The 24,354-nt window shown below is 34.5% G+C and overlaps 3 protein-coding genes across 8 annotated transcripts in view; 1 reads left to right on the plus strand and 2 right to left on the minus strand.

Moving 5' to 3' along the window:
• The window catches only part of LOC105431032 (solute carrier family 7 member 14), a 96,764-nt gene extending 87,826 nt beyond the window's left edge, over positions 1 to 8,938 (minus strand). The window contains exons 1-2 of one of the 3 annotated variants that reach the window (XM_089074490.1): positions 8,601 to 8,937; positions 7,554 to 8,472 (exon numbers count right to left, since the gene is read on the minus strand). Coding sequence is in view for 1 of the 3 variants with exons in the window: in XM_011644948.3 (XP_011643250.2) it covers positions 8,601 to 8,611 (11 nt within the window). In the remaining 2 variants the exon portion in view is untranslated. Of the gene's footprint in view, positions 1 to 7,553 lie in introns of all 3 variants that reach the window. The other 2 variants (XM_011644948.3, XM_011644949.2) reach the window with 2 other exon arrangements.
• A 7,255-nt stretch (positions 8,939 to 16,193) lies between these two features.
• On the plus strand, positions 16,194 to 20,009 carry LOC105431031 (uncharacterized). Of its 2 annotated transcripts, XM_011644947.3 has the most exons (9): positions 16,194 to 16,417; positions 16,744 to 16,838; positions 16,910 to 17,154; positions 17,227 to 17,456; positions 18,447 to 18,719; positions 18,821 to 19,006; positions 19,067 to 19,308; positions 19,383 to 19,694; positions 19,753 to 20,009. In XM_011644947.3, exons 2-9 carry the CDS (start codon positions 16,762 to 16,764, stop codon positions 19,868 to 19,870), a joined length of 1,683 nt encoding a protein of 560 aa, XP_011643249.2. In that variant the 5' UTR covers positions 16,194 to 16,417; positions 16,744 to 16,761; the 3' UTR covers positions 19,871 to 20,009. The 2 variants fall into 2 exon arrangements, with proteins under 2 accessions (XP_011643249.2, XP_088930360.1); XM_089074234.1 differs by lacking the exons at positions 16,194 to 16,417; positions 16,744 to 16,838 and having other exon boundaries at positions 17,016 to 17,154; positions 17,210 to 17,456.
• Positions 20,003 to 24,354, minus strand: part of LOC105431030 (very long chain fatty acid elongase AAEL008004) — a 50,880-nt gene continuing 46,528 nt past the window's right edge. For all 3 annotated transcript variants that reach the window (XM_089074235.1, XM_025219283.2, XM_011644945.2), the window contains one exon: positions 20,003 to 24,043. In XM_089074235.1, the coding sequence (XP_088930361.1) occupies positions 23,499 to 24,043 (545 nt within the window). In that variant the 3' untranslated portion in view covers positions 20,003 to 23,498. The remainder of the gene's footprint in view (positions 24,044 to 24,354) is intronic.

A 24,354-nucleotide genomic window follows, 5' to 3' on the forward strand; every position in this document is an offset into this window, starting at 1 on the left:
GCGCGAGACTTTACGACAACCCGCATAAATTTCCATACGCGCGCGCGTTATTTCCCCCGTGTCACTTATGCATTAGGGCATTAATATCGCCCTAATCGATTCGATACGACAGTTAATAATGCCCTACGCGTGCCTCGTATATAATGCGCGCGCGCGTGTACGGGGGTGTTTCCGCGCAAATTATTGTTGCCAGCCGGTTAATAATTGGAGGCTCGAAATCTGAGAGGCACTCGAGTTAGCTAAGCTGTGTGTCGGCTGCAGATTTCCTCGTAACAAGAAGGAGGCCTTACAACACAAACCCTGAACTCGCAAGATCGATCCGACTCATTAAGACCGCCCGCGAAAAAGAGCCCCGCGATGAAAATGCGTGAAATTTTAATAGGAAGCAAGGGGACGCTATCGGGAAGAGCGAGAACGCATCAATCATAAGATTTATTGCAATCACCGGACAATAAATCAGGCGGACAATAAATCATTACGCGGGCACGTAATTACTCGAACATCACCAACGAGAGTTCGAAAGATTAAGACGATACCTTAAGAGCTTAAATACGGGCTTCGCCCACTTGGCGCATCTCTCCTTTTTGCATGTTCGTCGAATCTTTAAAACAATGAAAATTTAATGCATTCTCCCGACGGAATAACTGTCGTTACTGCTTAGGTTCAGAAATGAAATAAGCAATGACGATCGAGTGACGATTAAGGTCGAAATTGATTATTCATGAGTTGTGCCAAAATCGTTGCCGCCAGTTCGAGAATCCAACAGACGAATTAAATGATTGAAATTGGAATAATTAAATTGCACCTGTCCTTGCGATGGAATATCGAGGTGTGTGTGACTCAAAATTAGCTAATGTTATAATTAACAACGTGATATTTTCACGTGACTCTTATTTTCGAATTTGGCACGCTTTTATACGTTTTCGAACGAGCAATCGTCAAAGCCGCGGGAGAAGATGAGAGAGAGAGAGAGAGAGAGAGAGAGAAAGAGAGTGGAAAATATACTCCTTGGATATATTAATAGTAGCCCGTGATATCGAGTTATCACTGCCCCGTCTATCTTTCCTATTTTACTCAACGGCGCGCTATTTTCAGGCGAACGCTAAAGTTGACGTGAACCGAGCGAAATTGGGTCAAGTACGAAACACGTCATGTCACGTCACGTCACGTCCGAGCCAACATGTACCGCAACCGCTACGTGTACGGGAATTAAATAACCCGTAAATTCCCTGTAGGCGTTACATTAAAACATACCCCGAATACAGGGGGAGGGCGGAAACGATGCATGTGATCGTCACAAAATCGCGGGACTGCATTCCACGTATATTCCACGCTCAGCCAGCATAACGATGTTAATACGATGAAACATACGCGCCAGAAAAAAATTTGAAATTTTCAAAAGATAATAGAAAATTATCTCTATTTCACAGAGAAAAATTAGTCTTAAATCTATATCTATATAATATATATATATATATATATATATATATATATATATATATATATAGATTTAAGACTAATAATTTTTCTCTGTGAAATAGAGATAATTTTCTATTATCTTTCGAAAATTTCAAATTTATTATATATATATATATATATATATATATATATATATTAATATAATAAATATAATATAATATAACATAATATAATATAAATAATATAAGGAAAAAAAATATATACATAAGTTGATTTAAGACTAATTTTTTTCTGTAAAATAGAGATAATTTCTTGTCTGATAATATTGTCTTTCGTAAATTTCAAATTTTTTTCATATAAACCTCATATAAACCTCAAATAAACTAATAAAAAGTGTTGACATTGAAATCCGTTTGGATCAAGACTTGATATTACGTATGCGAAATAAAACTTGATTAATCTCAACACAGAAAAAATTAGACTTAAATCAAGATATTCTACAATCAAATATTCTAACATCTAATATAAACAAGAATATTATAATCTTCACATAGAAGATTTTTCTTACAAAAATAATTCTTACATCAATTCAAATTTAATCAAATCAAGATTAAAATTTTTAAAAAAATTATAATATTCTTGCTTATATATTAGATTATTTGTCTTAATTTAAGACTCAATTTTTTTCTGTATTAACCTTGATCAAGTCTTATTTCGTATACAATACCAAGTACGTAGTACCAAGTCTTGATCCAAGCAGATTTCGATGTCGACACTTTTTGTTGGTTTTCCTACACATTTGAATTTATTGAATTTATTACGCGCTTGGAAATTGTTCGCGGAGAATTCGATTCTCCATTGTGACATCATTAGCGAAAACGTGACTCTCGTCGAATCGTCGAGATATAATTATCGGAGATAGAACGGAAAAAAAAAATACTAAAAGCTGATATTGCATCGTACGCACAATCGACAAAGAGATTAGCAACAATTATAATTGCGAAGGGACGCATCTAATTTACTCACTTGCGATAGCAACTTGATTTAAATCATTTGGAAATGGCTGCCGTCTACATTAACGTAATTACGGGATCACAATTAAATATATCGCGTTGAACGTCCGGGGATAACATTGTTTATATCATCGTTTGTCACGCATTTTATTCTAAAAAATAATTGCCAGACACACAGACGCAGCCATTACGGTTACTAAGAGCGTGGTAAGTTTAATATTTACACAAGAAATATCATTCCCCGCAAAGAGCATCTTACATGACATAAAATATTAGTAGATCCAAAGGTTGCGGTCGGTATCGCATAAATATTTCACGATGCTTGTTTACGACAGAAGTAACATGCAATTGAGCTAAAATCGGAAATATGTAGAAACTCAACGAGACTCTTTTTGACGACGAAGATATTTCACCGTTTAAAGAAGGTCCATTTATTATTCTCGGAGACGCGCCATATTTTGCGAGATTCGCAACTTGCGAAACCTACCTTACAGATATCATCGTACCTCCTGACGCCGGGTCGGACAATGCATTCGCTTTCAGCACATGTCAATATTCTATGTCTGAAGGATGAAGAGGGAGAAGGTGTGATTCTCGAGATTCCGGCGAGCCACTGTCAGTGACGAAAGTCAGCGATTCGCGCGACAGATAATACGTAACGCCGTGACAAGTAGTACGACTGTAAAATTGGGCGAAGGAAACGCGTGACGAGATGTCGATAAAAATCGAGCTGTTTTGCTAGACGAAATTTATATTAGTGTTATCAATAAATACAGTAAATATAAATAATAATTTTAAAAATTATAAAAAAATAATTCTAATAAATCGAAAACGTGCAATTGTTTAAAATTAATTTTTAATAATAATTATTTTTAATAATTATTATTTAATAATTATTATTAAAAATATTATTATTTTAATAATAATTTATTTAATAATAAATATTTTTCTAATTAATTATTATCGTAATGAGTCATTGAGTTTAGTGTTTTAAATCTAATCCTTTCTTTTACTGATTTTGAGTGATGCATTTTTTTAATAAAAGATGAAAATTTAGTCACAATATTCCAACTAAATGTTCAATTAGCCCCACGTCAGCGACTAGAATTCCTTTTCCGCCATCTTGATAGGATGAGAAAACATTGGCAGTGCAATTAAGTAAACGAGATGAAGAGGTCGGCTTTTTCTTGTCGACAAAGCGAAGAAAAGTTTACTCTTTTATGGAAATCGTTCTACAAGTCGAAAAACCCAGCAAATAATTCCCATGCCGCTATCAATTAGTTTATACATTCATAATGTCTTAATGAATGTTTAATACAGGCAGTTTCCAGATATTATCCGAACAAATTTTATTCACCGTGATGACCGAAATTTAAATTTTCGGTTATTCTCGTTGAGATAAGTTACATTACATATTATCGATTAATCCTCGAATGTTCCTTGAAAAAGAAGGTAAATTTTTGCATAATGCTTCATTAGGTTTTTTTGAAATATTAAAATGATACACTTAACAATATTTAAACAATGTGTCATACAATGCATTTAATATATAATACAATATGCATTTAATATTTAATACAAATATCGCAAAAGTGTAACCTGAATTTCATGTAAACATATATTCTCTCTCTCTCTCTCTCTCTCTCTCTCTCTCTCTCTCTCTCTCTCTCTCAAAATTATTATTTTATCTAGGTGAATGCATTAATTCGAAAGATAAACAACAACATTTTGTATCTTTTTCTGCAATTGGTTAACTGACCTACTTAACGCTTTATCTTTGTTGTTTCTACATTGAAGTAAACACAATTTTGCATATCATTTTCCATATGATGTTCCAAACTCTCGACCCATATTTTCATCAACTATATTTTCTAATAAATCATCAAAAATATTCCGAATAGCAAGGTTTAAGGCTACAGTAGAGTTTATATTATACTTTCATACCAATAATATCTAATAATATATAAAATTTTGTACTAATAATATCAGAAGGAGAAATTTAACAGCTTTGCCGATTTGGATTGTGCATACGGAAAACCCTAAGAAATGATTTACATTTCAATCGATTACAAATCGCACGATTGCCTGAATATTGTATTAATACATATATAATGAAATTACAGAGTGTAGGAGCAGTGATTTTGTATTCCCGTGGACCTTTGGCGGTTGCGCGGTTGTCGTTACAAATATCGCGTCCCACAGTTCAGCGCAAACGCGATGAATAATTTAATCCTGCATCTCCCCTCGAGTTCGGGGCTCCGGAATCCTGCGCAACACCCCTACGCATGTTGCGAGGCATACAAGTGCGATGCGGATCGCGGATTTCGCGAAAGGGAATATTTAATGTACCGCTATATCCGCTGGATATATTCGAAATTTCGAAACGCGCGCTGATAAAAAATACGTAAGCGAGAAGCGCTCGTGCGGAAAAGCGGAGGACATACGCCGGGTAGTACGCCGTTACGTTGTTGTTTTGACGTTGCACAATCGCGCGATTATTAATACGAACGACTCTCGATGACCGGCGCAGGGGGAGGGTGATTCGTCAACGAGATCGCATCGCGGACGACGCGCGTGGAACTCCGCGATAAAGGGATGCTGTTGTGAATGCTGTTGACATGTGGCCGATATTTTCAGGCTCTTTCGATACGGAAGCCTTTTTTCCACGTTCGAGCCGCCGGGAAATAGTTTTTCCGACGTGAAAATAACAGCCTAGAGGCACACTAGTCGAGACTGTTGCCACTTATCGCCGGCGTAACTCGAGATGGCAAGATATTCCGGGAAGGAGAGACACACGCGCTACGTTTGCTCGTGTCTATTTACGAAACCTCACGTTTACGTATCTAATTTTTTTATGGCGAATTAAATGGTTTGTCCAACGATTTAAACGGCCGAGGGCCAATTACGTCTTCTTGACGTTCAAAGCCAAATATCGGTAATGAAGCTTAGACTTAATATTTAATAAAAGAAAAAAAAACCCTCTTGAATGAGGAAGTCTCGTTTTTTTAATTAAATTACACCGCGAAAAGTTTGTTCGCAACAGGTCCTTTGTTCCCTAATCATTTTTAATGCGAAAATTGTCCGTACTTTGACATGTTTCAGTTAAGAAAAACTCGACCGTTAATTGGCGAAAGAATCTGTCATTAAACTTTAAGTTGGATATTCGCACTATTTTCATGTAATTTATTACATTAGCACCTGTCGATCCGTTTTCATTAAAAGTACATTGCATTGGCAAGTAAAAAAAAAAAACTATCGTTCTTACATTTCTTTTATCGTATTTTTATATATTTGTCAACATTTTTACGTAACAATACGTACAATGCGGGACTTAATGAAACAATTTTTTTTTCGGCTTTGCCGTGAATTTTTTTTGTTCTGTCAATCCACGATTGACACAATATTTTACTTTGCTTTTTCCTATGTTATTTTTTTCTACTAAATCAAGTCTCACATTCATGAAAGTAATTGGACATCGTTTGGCAAAGATCATAATAAAATTATTTTTCAAATGGCACGATTCAATATTAAATGATAAATGATGTTAATAGGTTAATCTAATTTTATACGGTAATTGAAAATTTTAATAGTTTATTGCGAATTAATATTTGGTGTGCCAATTTAAAAAAATTCACAATTTTAATATTAAAAAAATATTATATAAATTAATATAACTTTGAGCAATAATCAGAAATTTAATACTTTATTGCACATTAATATCTGATGTTATTTAAAGTTGTCGCGACGATAAAAGTTAAGATATTAAATATTAAAATGCCTAATTACATAAAATTATTTCGTCCTAACATTTTATTATTTAATATAAAATCGAATCGAAACAAAACAAAAAGCGTCTTATATTTAAAATATATTATCATATTTATTGACAAAACAGTTTCTAATTATCTTTGCAAATGTAAAATTTAATTTGAAATTATGTAATATATATAAAAATATAATAAGTATGTATATATAAACATATATAAAAAGAAAATACATATAACAATATATATAACATAAGTTTTATAATTGTATAAATAATACATAATTTTATCTTTTTCTATAAATCAATCGAATTATGACAAAGACAATTATTATATTAATCGTGTTATAGACAATTGAATTATTAAGTGGAATAACATTACAAATTCGTTTACGATTTAATAAAACAATTTTTTTGCGTTTAAATGTTTAAGAAAATTAATTATATAAATCTAATGAAATTCAATTTCCTATAAAGGAAGCGAACGTTCAATATTAAACAAATGCAAATTAAATACGATGAAAAATTATGAACTCCATAATTTATTTAACAGATATAATTTAAAAAATTAAATAATGTGTCTTTATCATTTTTTATTGCTTATTATTGTAACTTAGTTTTATGTCTTACGTGATTTAATTTGTTTTTTTATCTTTTTAGTTTAGACAGTTTATTCTTCATATGTCACATCTAATTCAACTTAAAAATTTTTTCATTTCGATTCGATTTGAAACTTGAATTCCCCTTTCTACGAATCTACGAATTTTGTATCTGAACAATTTATAAGATGCTTTGAATTTTATTAAACAGATTTGACATTTTTTGTATTAGGGATAGCGTTTTATTAAATTGCTTTTATTAATTATTTTTACACTGAAGATGACCACAAAAAGGTCGAAACGTTTGCGTTGCGTGTTTGAATTTTGTAAATATTAATAGTTAAACATATTTTAGCACTGTAAATATTAATAGTTAAACATATTTTAGCACTCATCAAGCTCGAATAATCCTTGTATTCTGATTTATTTTCGTACAGAGAGCCTTCAATCGTTATTAATTTCTTAAATAATATTAATTATCTAGAAGAGATATACACAAAGATACATATTCATATACAAATCATATAAGTTTCAAGACTGGTTTTCAGTCCAAGCGAGGGATGTGACACCCAAGCATGAAAGATGTAAGATGTAATCTTGCGAAATCGAGCCGAGCCAATCTATATTACCTCAATTTCCGGTTATCGATGAGCCTCGATTTAACCGGCCTAACTGGCCAATTAACCTACCACCCCCGTGTATCGCGTGAGAATAAAAAGGTCGGTTAAGGTCGAACAAAGGGAGGATAATTTCACTTACCCTGCCTGTCTATCCCGTCTCTCGCTATAAAGATCACTGTCCCGCCTCCCTCGACGAGCGGCACAAAGAATCACAGTTCAAGAGAAAAGATTGCACGACGGACGACGACGGTGACGGCGACGACGACACGTAGCTGCTCGCGAGTGGTCATCCGCAAGAAAGGGAATTTCTCTCTCTCTCTCTCTCTCTCTCTCTCTCTCTGTGTGTGTGTGTGTGTGTGTGTGTGTGTGTGTGTGTATGTGTGTGTGCGCGCGCGCGCGCGTGCGTGCGTGTGTGCGTGCGTGCGTGCGTGCGTGCGTGCGTGCGTGCGTGCGTGCGTGCGTGTGTGTGTGTGTGTGTGTGTGTGTGTGTGTGTGTGTGTGTGCGTGTGTGCGCGCGCGCGCGCGTGTGCGTGTGCGTGCGTGCGTGCGTGAATGTGTATGTGTGTGTGTATGTGCGCGTGTGTGTGCGTGTGCGTGCGTGCGTGCGTGCGTGCGTGCGTGTGTGTGTGTGTGTCTTTATTTTCCTTTCCTCTGCTCTTTTTCAGGCTCTGTCAAGTCACTTCCGGAACTTTCTTACGGAAACGTCACTGTCCCGAAGGGGCTTCGGGCCGGAAGGGGACGCGTTCACGACGACGACGACGACAATAACGATGACGATCAAGCCAAGTACACTCACACGTTTCGCGTTGCGCATGTGTATACATATATCTATCTATCTATGTATCTATCTATATTTATATATATCTCTGTGCACGCATCTCAATGGAGCTCGCGACGTTTCTTCCTCTCTCCCTCTCCCTCTTTCTCTCCATGTATATCCTCGTTAAACTCACTAGTTCGCGACAACTTCCGTTCGCTGGTCGCGTTCTTTCTCGCGATCCACCCCCTGTGCCCTCTCGCTATTAACTCTTTCTCTTCCTCTCTCTTACTCTCTGCAACTAGGATAAAATGATATGTATTCGTTCGCAACGGCGGCGTCCCCGAAAGCACGCGAGATCACGGCTATCCTTGCGTTTTACACGTTCACTGAGCTGACGATCAAGAATGTCTGACTTCACCTAATCACCTTCGTATCATCCGTCTGTCTTGATAGTTGACTTTCTTCCCTTACGCTGACTCCGTTCTGCTTTCGCTCCGTCTTTCTATCTATCTCTCCCTTCCTGTCTTTCTCTCTCGACGGAGACTCCGTTGCACGTCCCCGGACAACAATCCTTACTCACTATTATTTTTACTTACGCTTAAAACTAATACGGATAATATATTCCCGGTGCACACGGCTAATATTTCTACACTCGCACGACTACCCCGTGTGCGCTCTAACCTGAGTCATATTTTAAGTACGACGACGCACGGGTGGCGGTGCGACCGTGGGGTTACACTCTCTGCCTTTCACGCTGCCACCTCCCTCTTGCGCCCCGATCGGCCGCGATGCGCCCCTACCCCGTCGAAATCCCCACCAAGGATGAGGCTGCTCGCCCTTGACGCGCCACCCCATTGTACAGTGGTGTCTCTCGAAGGTGTGACTCCGATCCTCCACCGAGATGTACGTGTCGTCCACTTTTATTTTTTTATTATTACAGGAAATGATTACAGAGTATCTTTATCACTTTAATTTATTAATACGTCAAAAAAAATGCCAGAGTATTTATTTCTATCCATCCTTAACATTGTTGATTGAAATGAAACTAAATGAATTAATATTATAAAAGTTCAGTTCGCGAGTTTTCTAGGAAAAATTTTTAATTATTTATTTTTTTTATATTTGATAATAAAATTGGAAAAAATTAAAAAAGAAATGAAACAATTGACATATTAGAATAGTAGATAATATTTTGTATAATTAATATAATATGTAAAACGAAAATAATTTTGATGAATTATTATGCTGCAATAAATGAAGCAATAAAGCTCAAATGTCAAATATCCCCTACTCCATTTTAATAAATTCACTCAACCCTTCCATAAGGGGGGTTATTTTCCCGCGCTACTGAGACGCTCCTAATATATTACCCCTTATTCCCCGCCCGGAAAATCGCAGTGACGGAATTTTGCCGCAAGGTTCCGTGTCACTAGAATATTTTCGCAGTAATCTTTACGTGTTTCACGAAACATAACAAGTTTATTACGAAACTCGCAAGCCGTTCACTTTTGATGAACTTATAGTACATTGTATGAAGAAGTTACACGTTACAATTCCTTGAAGTTTTACTCAGTGCACGTTTCTCAGTATTATAGCGCGATACCCTTGTTGCATGCGACGCCCTTGAAATTATGACAACCCACCCCTGCGGGGTAAAAGACAGTAACGTAGCCTATGTATCATTTTACAGGGAATTATAATTAAATTAATTATATCTACGTTCCCGTGAAATCGTAGCGACATAGCAATAATTTAAAAGATCGCCCAATTTATTGTTCGCAATTGGATAAATGTAACTTAAAGTTTCATGACATCTGATATAACAGAATATAACAAACTGATGCGTACAATATTTGCAAACACCACGGCTCCGACAGTTACTTCTACATATCATACATGTAAGGAGTGCTATTTCGCTTCAGTCCCCACGGACATGAGTGAGCCGTCAAAATTACGACAGCCCTTATTAGCGCGAAGGCTTGTAGAAATTTGTTCCTGTGTTTCATGCGGCAGTTTTTGCGGCCGTTACCACACGGTCACGCTGCGTTTCCCCACCACCATCCCCTCCCTTTTCAGTCGATCGACGATAACGCCGACATTGTTGTTGTACGTCACTGACCGTCGCCACCCCTGCGAGAATCCCTTCTCCCTCCCGCTGTCTTCCCTACCTTCTATGCGACTCTCGCGTTTCTTCGGTCACCCCCTCTCCTCACCCCTCAAACGGGGCTCAATGGTAGCTAGCCGCAGACTACTTATGGTATCTAAACTGATGCCTAGAGCGATGTGTCTGACGGTCCAATAGGTGAATGGACAGGAATAGTCTCTATCCTGCGGCAAGCGTCACATTATTCATATCGAAACCGTCCGGGGAATAGTCGCGCGCGTCACGTGACTACTCCCCGGTGCAGTCACACAAAGTGCTGCAAAATTACAGAAATCTGCATCCTCGCGACGAGGACAATGGAAACGATAGATGCCAACCTGGCCGAGCTACCGATCTACCTGGATCCGCCCCATCGCCGTTATCAAATGGCTCAAATTTTGAGAGGAATGATTTTAGAGCGGAGTGTTAACGACAAGAGGTGTTTTCCATGCACAACTAATTTTTCATTTATATAAGTATCAACTAACATTTAGCTCAGCCTTTTCCTTTTTCCCTCGGATGCGTTAGCTCTAACTGATATTTATAGCAACAATTTCAAGAGTGTTAACATACTAAAGGAAAGGCGAGTTACTTTCTTTGGAACTACATTAATGTAGTAAACGATTCTCCTGGTAATTCCGACAGATCGCTTAAACTGCGATCGCGGAAATTATATGTTATCGGAAGTTACATTTTAAAAGAGTAGAGCCAGCGAGAGAGAGAGAGAGAGAGAGAGAGAGAGAGAGAGAGAAAGCGAGAAAAGCACGAAGGAGTAAAGAACATCGAGGCAGCTTACCCCATCTGCGTCCTTTGGCCGAGCTTTCACGAGCTATCCCCCACTCGGGGGTTCGTTTCCCTACCCGGTGGCCAAAGGATTCTCCTATTGACGTACCGCTCCTCTCCGACCCAACCCCGTGAACCCCTCGCCCACGTCTACCCCCACGCACTACCATCGCCATCCCTCTGGCGCTCTATAGCACGGTCTGACGTAACGTCGCGTTACGTCAGACCACCCTCGCAGACCGCTGCTGCAACGGGTGGTCTCCGGACACTCGCACCCTCACACGAACAGTCTCTTTCTCTCTCGCTCTCTCTCTCTCTCTCTCTTTTTCTGGCATTTCTTACCGCCGCAACGCGGTGCTTCTTTATAATCACAAACCCCGCCTTCGCGATGTCGCTTTTGCGAATAGATTTCGCAGAAACGCATGCAGATAAATGGTAAAGGAGCAAAAGGTGTCTCCCTTGCCGTGGGAATTTTAAAAAAATTTTTTTATAAACCAATTTAAATTTTGTCTTGTGTTGTAATGTATTTCAATTTTGCTTTATTTTATTTAATAATAATTCTAGAAAATTTTGGAGAATGTAAACAGAATATTAAATAAGACAGAATATTAAACAGAACATTAAATTTCGGTATGTGTGTCCCAACTTATTTATTCATGTTAGTCGAGATATTATCCTGTTTCGCTAAAGAACGCAATTACATCCCTTTATACCAATTTAGTAACTCTAGAAATCGGTAGCTTAGCTAGGAGGTTTGTTCACCAACCTCTATACGATTAGTAGTGATAACGTCCTTGTAGTAGATTCAAAGAGAGAAAGAGAAAAAGAAGAAGAAAGAAGGAGAGAAAGAATTCTAAGAAACTATCTTATTCCGCGTGGAACAGATATAGAAAAGTCGATTTTACATTAGTAAATTTCCTAGAACGATCTTATGGAAATACGTAATAAAAATCGAAGCTATAAAACTCGGCAGTATATTCTATGAATAAAGTACGTTTCTCGTAATACACTTCATTTTTCTGTTTGTAAATAAAATATATTTTTAAAATATTTACAAGATATATTTATACATCTTTTTTATGCACGATTATTAACTGTTTTGTAAATTTCAAATGCTCTGTAGAAAAAAATTAAATATTACGCAAAAGATTCAAATCTTTAATGTTCACGATTTATATAAACTCTGTTTTATATCGCTGTTTTACACATATTAAAATTTTTCTTTCCGCTTCCACCAAACTTTAAACATATATCTACTTCATTTTTAAATACAAGTATATAATATTCATTTTTAAATACAAGTATATTTAATTATGTCGAACAAATCTATTAAATTTATATTTAAATTTAATATTTTAGTGCTACGATAAGAATCGAAAAAATAAATATTAATTCTTTATTTTTACATACTAGATTCTAATTCTTTTATAAATCAAGGATCGTCGTAAAAGTTCCGCATATTTATATATACGCATATTTGAAATATATGTTATATTATCCTTTATAAAAAAGGAGGTGTTAAGTCGATTACTCGCATTTCTCGAAGTGTTGCCGCTTTTCCGCGATGCTGATTGGTTCTTTTGCTGCGCTAATTTCGTGAGTTACTGTCAATTTGCAAATAACAATTTGTAAAAGGCGGCGAAGTTAGCGAATAAAACTTTGAATCGGTTTTGAACAAGGACAAAGATAAGATGAACAAAGATGAATGAGTTTCTATTTTTCATCGTAATGGTACGTCGCTACCATCAACGAATAATATAAAAATATATAATATATATGAAAATATATATATGAATGATAATATATATATATATATATATGATAATATATATATGAAAATATGATAATATATATATTCATTATATATATATATAATGAAATATATAATATGAAAAGCTTAGTGGCGCGCGTAGCGCCACTAAGCTGTTATGTTCTAGTATATAAAAATTGCACTGAAAATAGTATGTTCAAATTTTTTATCTAAAGACTATAACTACATTCAGTACATTTATACTTATATAATTAAAGATAAATATAGATCTAAATATAGAGTCGGCCACATAAAGTTACTTCCACAAGCTATTTTCGTAGAATCTATGAGAGTTAGCCATAAAATTCTATCTGGGTCTCTAAGATTCATTGGACCTTTTATGTGATATATGGAGTACTACTGCTGGATTTGCAAATAGGCGAAAGAAGGTTCCTTATTTTTTAATTAAATCCTCATGTTTTTGAACATATAATCAAATTAAACGATGTAATTTTTAATTTATTAAAATTAATTTTTCTCTACAAAAAACAATCATAAAATCATACACTTAGAAACTGTTAATTTAGAAAGTATTTATTTTAGTATATTTTGATATTTTAAAATACTAATTTTTTAACTGATATTAATATTTTAAAATACTAATTTTTTACCTGATATTAATATTTTTGTAATCAAAATAATGAAGTAAATCCATTGTAAAGAAAACATGTACTTGCTTTTAAAAATATGCGTTTTGGAATTTACAATCACATACTTTTATAAAAAAAAATGTTTTGTTTGTTTGTCTAATCAAGAACAGATTCATAGTTCAATTTTAGATATATGGTTCTAATATAACATGTATCTCATTCGGATAGTTTGATTATTTTAATCCCATTCTAATTCAAGAGTAATATCATTTGTAATTACCTCAAGACATTTGGTAATATATATGAAGGTAATATATATGAAGGCGCGCGCGCGCGCGCGCGCGCGCGCGCGTGTGTGTGTGTGTGTGTGTGTGTGTGTGTGTGTGTGTGTGTGTAGATTATTTTACTGCAAGAAAAATTTTAATTACTATTAATAAACTGTATTTTTTCAGCGTATACACAGGGTATCATATTTTATTTTAAACTGTCAATTATCTGGAAATCACAGAATTATAGAAAAAAATTGTTCAGACTTAGAATTAGTAGTAAGTATAGTTAGTAATGTAAATTATTAGAAATTATAGACTCTCGAGGGACCTCATAATTATAATATTGATTCATTTGCAAATGAAGCCATTGTTGATATTTTTTACAATCATTACTTTTTTAAATGAAAACATATATTTTTTGTTACGTAATATGATTCCTCTATTTATTCTGGATATAAAAGTATCAAGATAAAATTGTTAAAAAGATTAGAAAATACAAGTTTAGAAAATACTTTTCAAACCCTCCAAACCCTACAATTTTTGCTTAAATTTTTTTCTGCAATCCCGTGATTGCCAGATATTTAACTGTTTAAAATAAAATCATCCTATGTATAATACATATACAAACACAAAATATAATATGGACATACTTAAATTACATTTTTTTAAATTAACGATAAATTCATTATTGGCTGTATGCATTTTTCACACACTTTTATGACTTAACTGTTAAATTTTCTTTTTTATAAATATACATAGCTATATAAAATTTAGAATTGTTGAAATACGATAGAATTTTTATAAGTAATTCCATTTTGATGAAAATATAGAATATAATAAATAGCGATAGCTTTTGCATTATTAGATAGCAATAATTTGCATTTAAAAAACAACTAATTATAAATTGAGTATAACAGCACTATTATTTTATTGTTTTTAGATAGCTGAATATAAATACATTTTAATTAAATGCTTATAGGAAAATATTTATTTAATAACATTCGATGAAATATTTTTTTGACACTAAAAATTTCCTTATTTTACTTATTTTACTTTTCATACACATCAATGATGTGTAGTGCGTGCGCGCGCGCGCGCGCGCGCGCGCGTGTGTGTGTGTGTGTGTGTGTGTGTGTGTGTGTGAGGGAGGGGGGTGTCATACGCATTGTAAAAATTTGCAATAGCTTTTGTATCGAAAATTTCATAGGACTTATTTGAAAATTGCGTAACCAGGGCGTAGGAAAAAATCATATCAGTGGCGCCATCTTTATAGGAAGCACGAAACTATTCCAAACACATAATTAGGGTGTCGTCACACGCGGCGTACTTGTATAAGCGTAACTTGCGCCGACCAATCACATCCTTTCACTTGAACATCAGATTCCGCCTAGTTACTTTACGCTGTTTACGCTGTTATTGTTACACTGAATCTAATTTTTTTGCGGAAGAAACACACATACATGAATAATCAGAATAATCAGAGCTTTTCAGCAAAATGAATAAAGATCAAATCAAGATAAGTTAATTAATTAATATAATAATAATTAATTAAATCATATCAAATTAATTAATAATAAATATATATATTAATATATATATATATATTAATATACACATATATATATATATATATAAAATTAATATATATATATATAATCAATTAATTTATAATGTTTTTCAATGCGTGGCCCAACAATATCTAACAACTGATTGAACATTCTATGGACATTCTACAATAATATAGAACATTTCATAATCTTCAAATTCCATTTCTTTGACCAGATTGTCACTGTCATCATGTAATAATCTTCTGCAAATGTCGAACGCACCCATTCTATGACGAGCTTTTTCCTGTTGGTATATCATCAGTTTCCATATTCCAAACAATTTTAAAATATTATATCGTCTAATTTTCTATTGTTGAGATTATTTCATCTTCTTCCACTTTTGCCATTGCTTCCATATTATTAATAACAACAAGTCAGGATCCATGATGACTTCTACATTCTCACAGATTAGGTTTATATCTACTTGACTTGTTCGTATACATATTCGTATATAAAGTCTCGGTTCCCCATGAAGCGTACCTTTCGCAGATACGCAGATTACAAAAGCCAATCACAAATTAATTTAGCATTTCTGTTAGAAAGTACAACAAAAACTTTAATCAATAATTGGTTGTATTAATTATGCATTTTTCGAAATTCCGCGAAATACGCTCTATGTGAAAGAAGGCGTAACATATTTTAGTAAAATACTAGAATACACAGATTACGCTTATGCTTAAGTTACGCCGCATGTGACGGCACCCTTACGGTTGATAATTTGAAATAGGAATTTTTAGTTGCAGATTTTTTCGTGCGTATGTATTGGCATCACTGGATTGAGAATCCAATTCAAGAGAGAGCTGTCCGTTTCTTCTGCACTCAAGTATTCTTATTCTCTCTACCTTTAATATTCTAGTGATATATTTGTCTCGTTTCGGGTGCAGAAAATGCTAGGGAATACAAAGGAAACAACGGATTTAGAAATGAAGAGTTCAAATACGTTACGTGCAAAAACATTGTGTTGTGGACGAGCGCGCTGTCAATTGAAAATCACAATAGAATTTGTGGCTGATATAAATTATTTACATGAAGATTAATCGTGTATGCACGTGATGATTAATAAGTTGAATTCAATTTTCTTGAAATACCATAAATTTACTCCCTAAATGCTCATTCACATACTTTTCGAAAACACAGCTTACATATCTAATGTGAAATCAGAGTATTCACAGAATTAGAATTTTCGAAATAAAAATAACTGTTTTTTAAATTTAATAATTCAGTTCTTATTATTTATTCATTTTAATATATGTAAATATATGTAAATATATGTAAATATATACATATATGTTATATATTAATGTTTAACTTATTAAATAAAAATGTTTTAAATCATGTTTATAGATTTATTGTATGTTCTTTTTTAGGAATAAAACAGAATCATCATGAACGTAGATAATTTTGCATGGACTCATCGACTGGAATGTCCGCTAACAGTATATAATGATTCTGTGAAAAAAATGTCTGTTCATTATTTATATCTATCCAAATTCTCACTGTTTTCATTTTGCCTAATTTTTTTTTCTTTACCAGATTATGCAAAGGAGTATTGGAGCTTCTGTGGGAAGATATTTCTAGTTCTGTATTTCCTATGACTGAAGCATGTAATATAAGAAAGAATATTTTATTATACAAGCTAAAACATGGGTTTAAAGATACTGAAATTTTATCTGTGATAAACTTAAATAAATTAAGATCTACAAGCAACACTCTGAAGCAGCAAATATCCGTGCTAGAAGAAGAATATGAAGAACAAGATCATGCTGTCAGGCAAAAGAGTAAGATAAAAAATGTATATTGATATCAAGAATATTTTGATGTAATTTTAAAAAGTTTGATGAAATTGTTAGTGCAGCGATTGAAGGACATAAAAAATAAGTATTCGATGACCAGTATAAGGAAGGATTTTCTTAAGTTAAAACACAGCGAAACTAGTAAGCAGCTAAAAGATTGTAGTGACATGAGACGAGTATGTCAACACTTAATGCCAAACACCTCTAAAGATATAGATCAACAGAGATTAAAGGAAAATCTGGATATAGTAGCAAACCTACGTCGTTCAGTGGCAGATAAGAAACAAGTTAATATCTTTATTATAAAATATTGTATAAAATAATATTGGAATATTTAACTCTCTGTGAACAATATGTATTGTAATGTCTTTCGTTTGCAACTTAAATCTTTGAGGGATAATATAGTTTTTTTTGCATTGCTCTAGAATTATATAAAAATCTGAAAAAAGGTCAAAAGTCTCGCATATTTATAAAACTTTTGATAATAAGTTTTTTCTATCATAGAGATCAAATTATATTTTCTTTATCTTTTACAAATCAAAAGTAGAGTAGAAATATTGAAAAAATATGATTTCGGTTAAAAATTTATGACTTTTATATGAGTTCATGAAAAAAAATCTTTCTAGACTATAATATTTCAAGGTATTTAAAAAAAAAATAGTACCATAAAGTTGGTTCTAAAGAGATAAATTATTTGAATATCTGAAAATGAAGATTTTGTGAAAAAGAAAAAAATATCATTCTAGAAAAAAGTAATAAAATTATTTTTACAGAAAATCAATTATTAAATTTATTTTTATATAAACGAAATTAAAAAACCAAAATTATAAAAACCATAGAGAAAAAATTTAAAAGAAAAACTGAAAATTATATAAAAATCAAGTATATTAAAAAATCTAATCTGAAAACAAAATATTTATATTTATTATATTATATTTATATTTTAAAGTGTGCATCAAAAAAGCATATGAATCATAGAAAAAAATTTAAATTATTGATTTACAAAAATACATAATCTATGATCAGAGTCATTGAAAAAAAAAACAAAAAACATTTTGTATTGTCATTATTTAGAACTGAATATTAGAACTGAATATTAGCATTCTTATACTCATATAATCTCATTAATCTCTCAATTTTGTTGACAGAAGATACTCTCCCTTTACCTACTAGAACATTTTAAAATTTATAATCAAAAAATCAATTCCTTAAAATTCATTGTTTGCGGAAAGTTAAAATGACGGAATATTAATAAAAATGATATTTTCTAATAATAGGTATGGGCAAAAATATCAAGTTCTCTTGGTCTTATCGATGTACACGTACTGTGGACACATTTGTATCAAACGCTATCACAGGACTTGGACACATTGATGAAGTTGGAGATCAAACATGATCTTAACAGTCCAAATGTAGTAGGTGAAAATATAGATATCGGTATTGCAAGAGCATGTGGGCAATATATACGTATGATTTCGAAACGTATATTATCTAACACCAAAGCTAACATATACCAGGAACGTTTAATGGAATTCATAGAAATGATAGAGGTAACATAAAGAGTCTCTTAAAAATATATCAAATTATAATAAAAAATATAGTTAATGAATAATATAAGACAATTAGAATTAATATATATCTCATCTTGCAGTCATTGTCTCATGAAGATGTAAGCGCATGGTTAGCTTTAAAATTAGAAGTAAAAAAATTAAAAGCCGAACAGATTTATCTACAAAATGAACTTCAGAAATTAAAGAATAATATCCAGGAAAATTCTTTACTTAATCTCAATATAGGTCAAATAACAGCTGATATAGAAGCAATTGATGCACAGATGGTATGTTTTAGCATATTTACATTTAACACACTTTATGGACTGATGTCAAACATGTTACAGGATAAATATATAAAAGACATTCAGCAATCTATAACAGTTTTAAACTCTACACCAACCCTTATACTTAAAGGGAAAGAAAAGTTACATTATGAATTGCAGAGGATAATAGCGTTACAGGCTGATAATTATAATGCAAACTGCATGAATAATGCATTGGATATTGAGCTAGATATGTTTTATAATATCTTGGATCTTAATGCTTTGCGAAAAGTAATGTTGAAGGGAGATGTATGTTTGTATAGGTTGGTAATAGCTTTCCACGTTAAATTTTATATTTGCGTTTCACAATCAATATGTCGCATGAATTTTCTTGCAGACATGCAATTTGTGGCCTCGACAATGCTTCCATTTCCACGATTAATCCACAATGTGCGAGAATCAAGCCGTATTTCCCAATGATACAAATTCCGATATACTCTCTCATAGAATGCTACAGAAATGTGATCGCCAATATAATTTACACAAAACATAGTTCCGTATCAACAGGAGAGGTAGAGTGCATAGATAAATTAGTATCACCTCGAGAAAAAAGTAATTACAATAGTCTGGAGCTGCTAAACCTCGCCAAAGTTGTTTGCGATCAGGCGCATGAAGAGATCAGACGTTTCAATACTATCTTAACTGCTTGGTAAGTTATGCCTCGTGAATGCTGCGATTATTTCAATTTTAATTGTATTGTATTTTAGGACAAACCAAGATATACAAGAAGTGATGGTGCTTAATGAAACAACTATAGACGATGTATCCTTTAAGGATTGGTTACATCGTTACAATTTATTATTATACATGATTCAAAATAAGTAAATGATTTGTATATCATGGTCTTTTGTTCACTTATAGTATTTTATACAGTATGATATTATCCGAAAAATTTTTGCATGTATATATATTTTAATAAATTTCACACCAAGGAAAATAATTTCAAATACACGGAAATAGTAAATAGACTTATATTTTTCGCAAAAATACATCACGTAATACACGTTAACCAATTGTATGATTAATAAATTTCGGTTACAATACGATGTAAAAATTCTTTCGATGTAAGAGCACTTGGAATTTTCACATATCGCTACCTATCGAGATTGCTGGCATACGCCCATTCGCTTTTGGCACCTCACCTCGACGAGCCACTTGCAACAAAATAACTTCAAGTTCTCGACCGAGTGAAGGAAAAATTCGAATTGCCCACGTATTTCTTTTGTACCAACACACGCATTTAATATATTTAATATATTTTTGCTACGGCGATATTTTCAATATAAAAATTTAACCGTCAACAGTTTTTTTTTTTTTGAGCTGAAATATTCCGAATTCAATAAAATTTGGAACTTTTTTATACAAACAATCATATGCGAATGCTCGCATTAGTGATGTTAAATGTGCGCATATCAATTATTACAAATCACGTATGGCATAGATTATAATCGAAGAGTTCATTATCAACGCAGATCGAGTTAAGTTTTTCAACAATTATTTTTCTACTATCATCGATGCAAATAAGTGCGCAAGACGATATTTTTTCATGGATGAAATCATTTAAGAACATGATCTTCAATTAGCTTGCCGCAATCACTACATTACTCGAATTTCAAGATTTGAGAACGTTTGAATAAGAAGGGCAGTCGGACCAGGGCCCCAAAAAGTTAAAAAATTTAGGCGCCCTCTTAATATTTTTCTTTCTTATGTACGTAGCCGCAACTATAAGGGTCATACACCCCAACGCGTCATTTTCATACAGTTTCCGCCTTTTATACATATGCACATATAGATTTATATAAATTAGCCCCTGAACTTGAATCTTTTTTTTTTTTTATTTTTAATTACTTCGAAGCGTGCCACGGCGAGTATCGCACGTCGGACTCTTCTTTAGTAGTATATAAAACTAGCCTACCTATGTACAAGATGCTATGTATTACATACAAGACACGTGTGAAGCGAGCGAGACGCGTTCGCCGTTCCGACCGTCGTGGTTTCAATCGACTTCAGCTTCGAGGAAGAGGAGGGAGAAACTTAAAAACCCAATAGTACAATTAAAAGTAAAAATTATAGACGATAATCTATACATCTATACATTTCTTTTTTTTTTTCCTTTAACTTTAATCTTTAATCGCGAAAAATTTCTTTCGCAAGGCCATAATTTTCAAATCTTCCCAAACAATACTTGAGATAATCCTGCTCTTTATAAATATCATTTTAATTCGTTTATCTTTCCGTTTCATTTTAAACTTGGCGATTTGTTGATCACTTCCTGAGTAATAATGTCGCTCGTTCAAGTTTATCCACAAGATTTCTTTGAGGCCACAAGATTTCTTTGAGTTTGGCTGCTGAGCGAAAGGAGATTCTCGATATTCACCCTCCTTAAGGTCGAAGGAGTTTAACGATCGCGAACGCGAATCTTCATTACGTTTTGCGCACATTCACACGCATTAAATAGTAGTACAACCGAGACGGCGAGCATCCACGACGAGCATTAGGCAACCGCAATGAGGAGGGTGTCGCGACGCCGGGACCGAAACGTCAACGTGGTGGCTGCTAAGTGCGCGAAGGAAAAGGAGATTGTCGCGAATCGACGTATGTACGATCACAGAGGTCGGTTCCTGGCATTTCGAACCGATGCTTTTGAGCTTTAAATATTTGAGCAAAAGGCATACTTGTTTTCTCAAGGCATGCTGGCGCGATCGTATCCTTTCTGCTCTCCTGCGTGAACGCGTTTTTAAGACTCGGACGTTACCTCCGCGAGTGAATTGGATAAATCTAGACTGACTTTGTGAGCCGATTTGCTAAACCAACATTTCAACTTCAACAAGAATTTAAATAATTAATTATAAAATATATAAAACTACAACTTTAAATATATATATATATTCTTATCTTTTTAGGGACACTCATGGTATAAATAATTGATGCTAATGTACATTAAAAATAAGATAATATTTAGAGCCTATGTAGCAATGCAAGAAAAAAAGTGGGAGGAGAAAAGATGGAGAGAGAGAGAGAGAGAGAGAGAGAGAAAGAGAGACAACAACGGGACGATTCGGGATAAATTCTGATAAAATGATACTATACGATATTTTATAAGATCGATCGTGATTTTCGACGAGCATTTCTCATGCTCCGATCTTGGCTGTTTCTTTCGCGCTTACATAATTGAGAAATTTCGCGTCAAAGCCTGCGACTCGGTCGACTAAGGCCACCGGATCCACGCGTGTCTCTACGCAACGAACTGCCGAAATGCAAACGAAAAGATCTCTCGACTAATTACGTAATCGTGCCGTGCCAAACGGCTATTGTGATTTACCGTTATCTACATTCGCGTAATTTCTTCCTTTATGTAACGTTTGGAACTTTAGCTGGCGAGATTGTGATTTTCGAAACGCGCGTACGAACGATATAAAGCCTTGACGGAGTTTATTTTTATCAAAGAGAGGAGGGAGCATCGTCGCGTCGCGCCGAGCGTGGAGCGAATTGGAAGACGATCATCCAGATACTTCCAATTGCGAAAGTGGCCAATAAGGAATGTCACCACGATAATTCATTAGCTATCTCTAAATAGCCAGTTTCCCGGAAAGAGAGATCACGTTTTTTCCGTCACGTTTTGGATAACGTTCTTTGGTTCTTTTATGATTCTTCTTGTCTTCTTTTTTTTAATGATAATTAATGATTTTACCATTAATCACAAAGCCGTTTAACTGTTCTAAATGCACAAGGTGATTAACATGGTGAACATTATCAAAGGCAAACCAGAAAAGTCTACTCTACAAATAACATAGAGACGTAACGTCCTTTAAAGATTTATAAAAATTACTACATCTATATATTTTCCAGATCCGATCATCGCGGAAGGTTGGCATTTGCGAACTGGTTGCCCGGTCATCGATCACAACCGTTTACCTCGAAAGTGGCACGAATTATCGTCAAGGTTACTGAAAAACCGCAGAATTATTTAAGTGCCACGTTTAAGCGTTTCGTAACTCGAGCCACGCCATCCGCGAGGCGAACGACATGTTTTTCTCCGGTCTACGATCGCATGAGCATTAGGACACGATCCGCGTCCTTCTACGTCACTCGCCGGATTACGGTCGCGTGCGACAGCCCGAATTTAGCAGGAGCTAATTGGTGAACCGTCCGCGTCCGTGAAGTATTATATACTTCGATTATATACTTCGCCCACGAACTACGTCGACGTTATGCCGTGTTTCGCGAGCCAAATACGCGTGGCGCAATTTTGTACTCTTTTTCTTTTTCGATAGATGCGTCGATCTCGGCGAGGCCTTCGACCCTTCGTGTTAAAGATAATTACGGGAATTTAAAAATAAAGAGAATTAAAAGGAAAGAAGGCCTGCTTAATTTTCTCTTCGGCGATTCCGCGGAAGAAAAAGAAAATACGACGTCGTGGCGAGAGAAGATCGACTAGGCGCTCGCTCGAGGGTCACTCGACTTTCGTCGCAAATGATTTTCGGAGATTGAGCTCCGTCGCTAGGCTTTCGCCTTTCACGTAATAATCGGCGGCATCCCTCCTCCTAGGCGAGGAGCCGTTGACACCGTTGGTGACGCCATTCGCGATGCCATTCGAGATGCCATTTGTAGTGCCGTTAGCGATACCGTTCACATATTTGCCCTTCGACTGATAATGATCACCCTTGGCGACACCGTTCGCCATAACCGCACCCTCCGATTTTCTCGGTTTCTTCTGCTGGTAGCTCTGTTGATAGAACTCTTTGAACAAGAAGAGGAACATAACGGCGTGTAAGCCGATCCACCAGACGAACGCCTTTGGATAGTTGCACTCGATGAACAACAACTGGAAGGCGTGGACCATAATGGCGATGAACTGTAACATCTGGAAGGCGGTCAGGTACTTCTTCCACCAGAGATACGGCTGAATCTTTGGACCCATTGCCGCAAGAAGGTAATACGTATACATCACGACGTGGACAAAAGTGTTCAGTAAACCGAAGAAGGTTGAGTGGCCACCTGCAAGATTGATTAACAAAAATTAATATATACTCGTAAGTCGTTCAATTCTAATCATCGAAGGCTCCACATACAAAAAGAATAAGAGAAGAATATCATATTTTTAAAATTATAAAATTATAATTAATAAATTATTATAAATATTATTATAAGTAAATTGATATGAAAAATAGATAAGTTTATATCAAAGAAATTAAGCATCCACATTGTTCATATCTAATATTAAAAATATTAAAATATTAAAAATATCTTTTAACAAATAGTTGCTGCAAAAATATATGTTTGTCATGGATTTAGTAAAAAAAAAATCA

This window comes from Pogonomyrmex barbatus, unplaced genomic scaffold (genome assembly GCF_055798465.1).
Source record: "Pogonomyrmex barbatus isolate J1 unplaced genomic scaffold, ASM5579846v1 scaffold17, whole genome shotgun sequence".
NCBI classification, from domain to species: Eukaryota; Metazoa; Arthropoda; class Insecta; order Hymenoptera; family Formicidae; genus Pogonomyrmex; species Pogonomyrmex barbatus.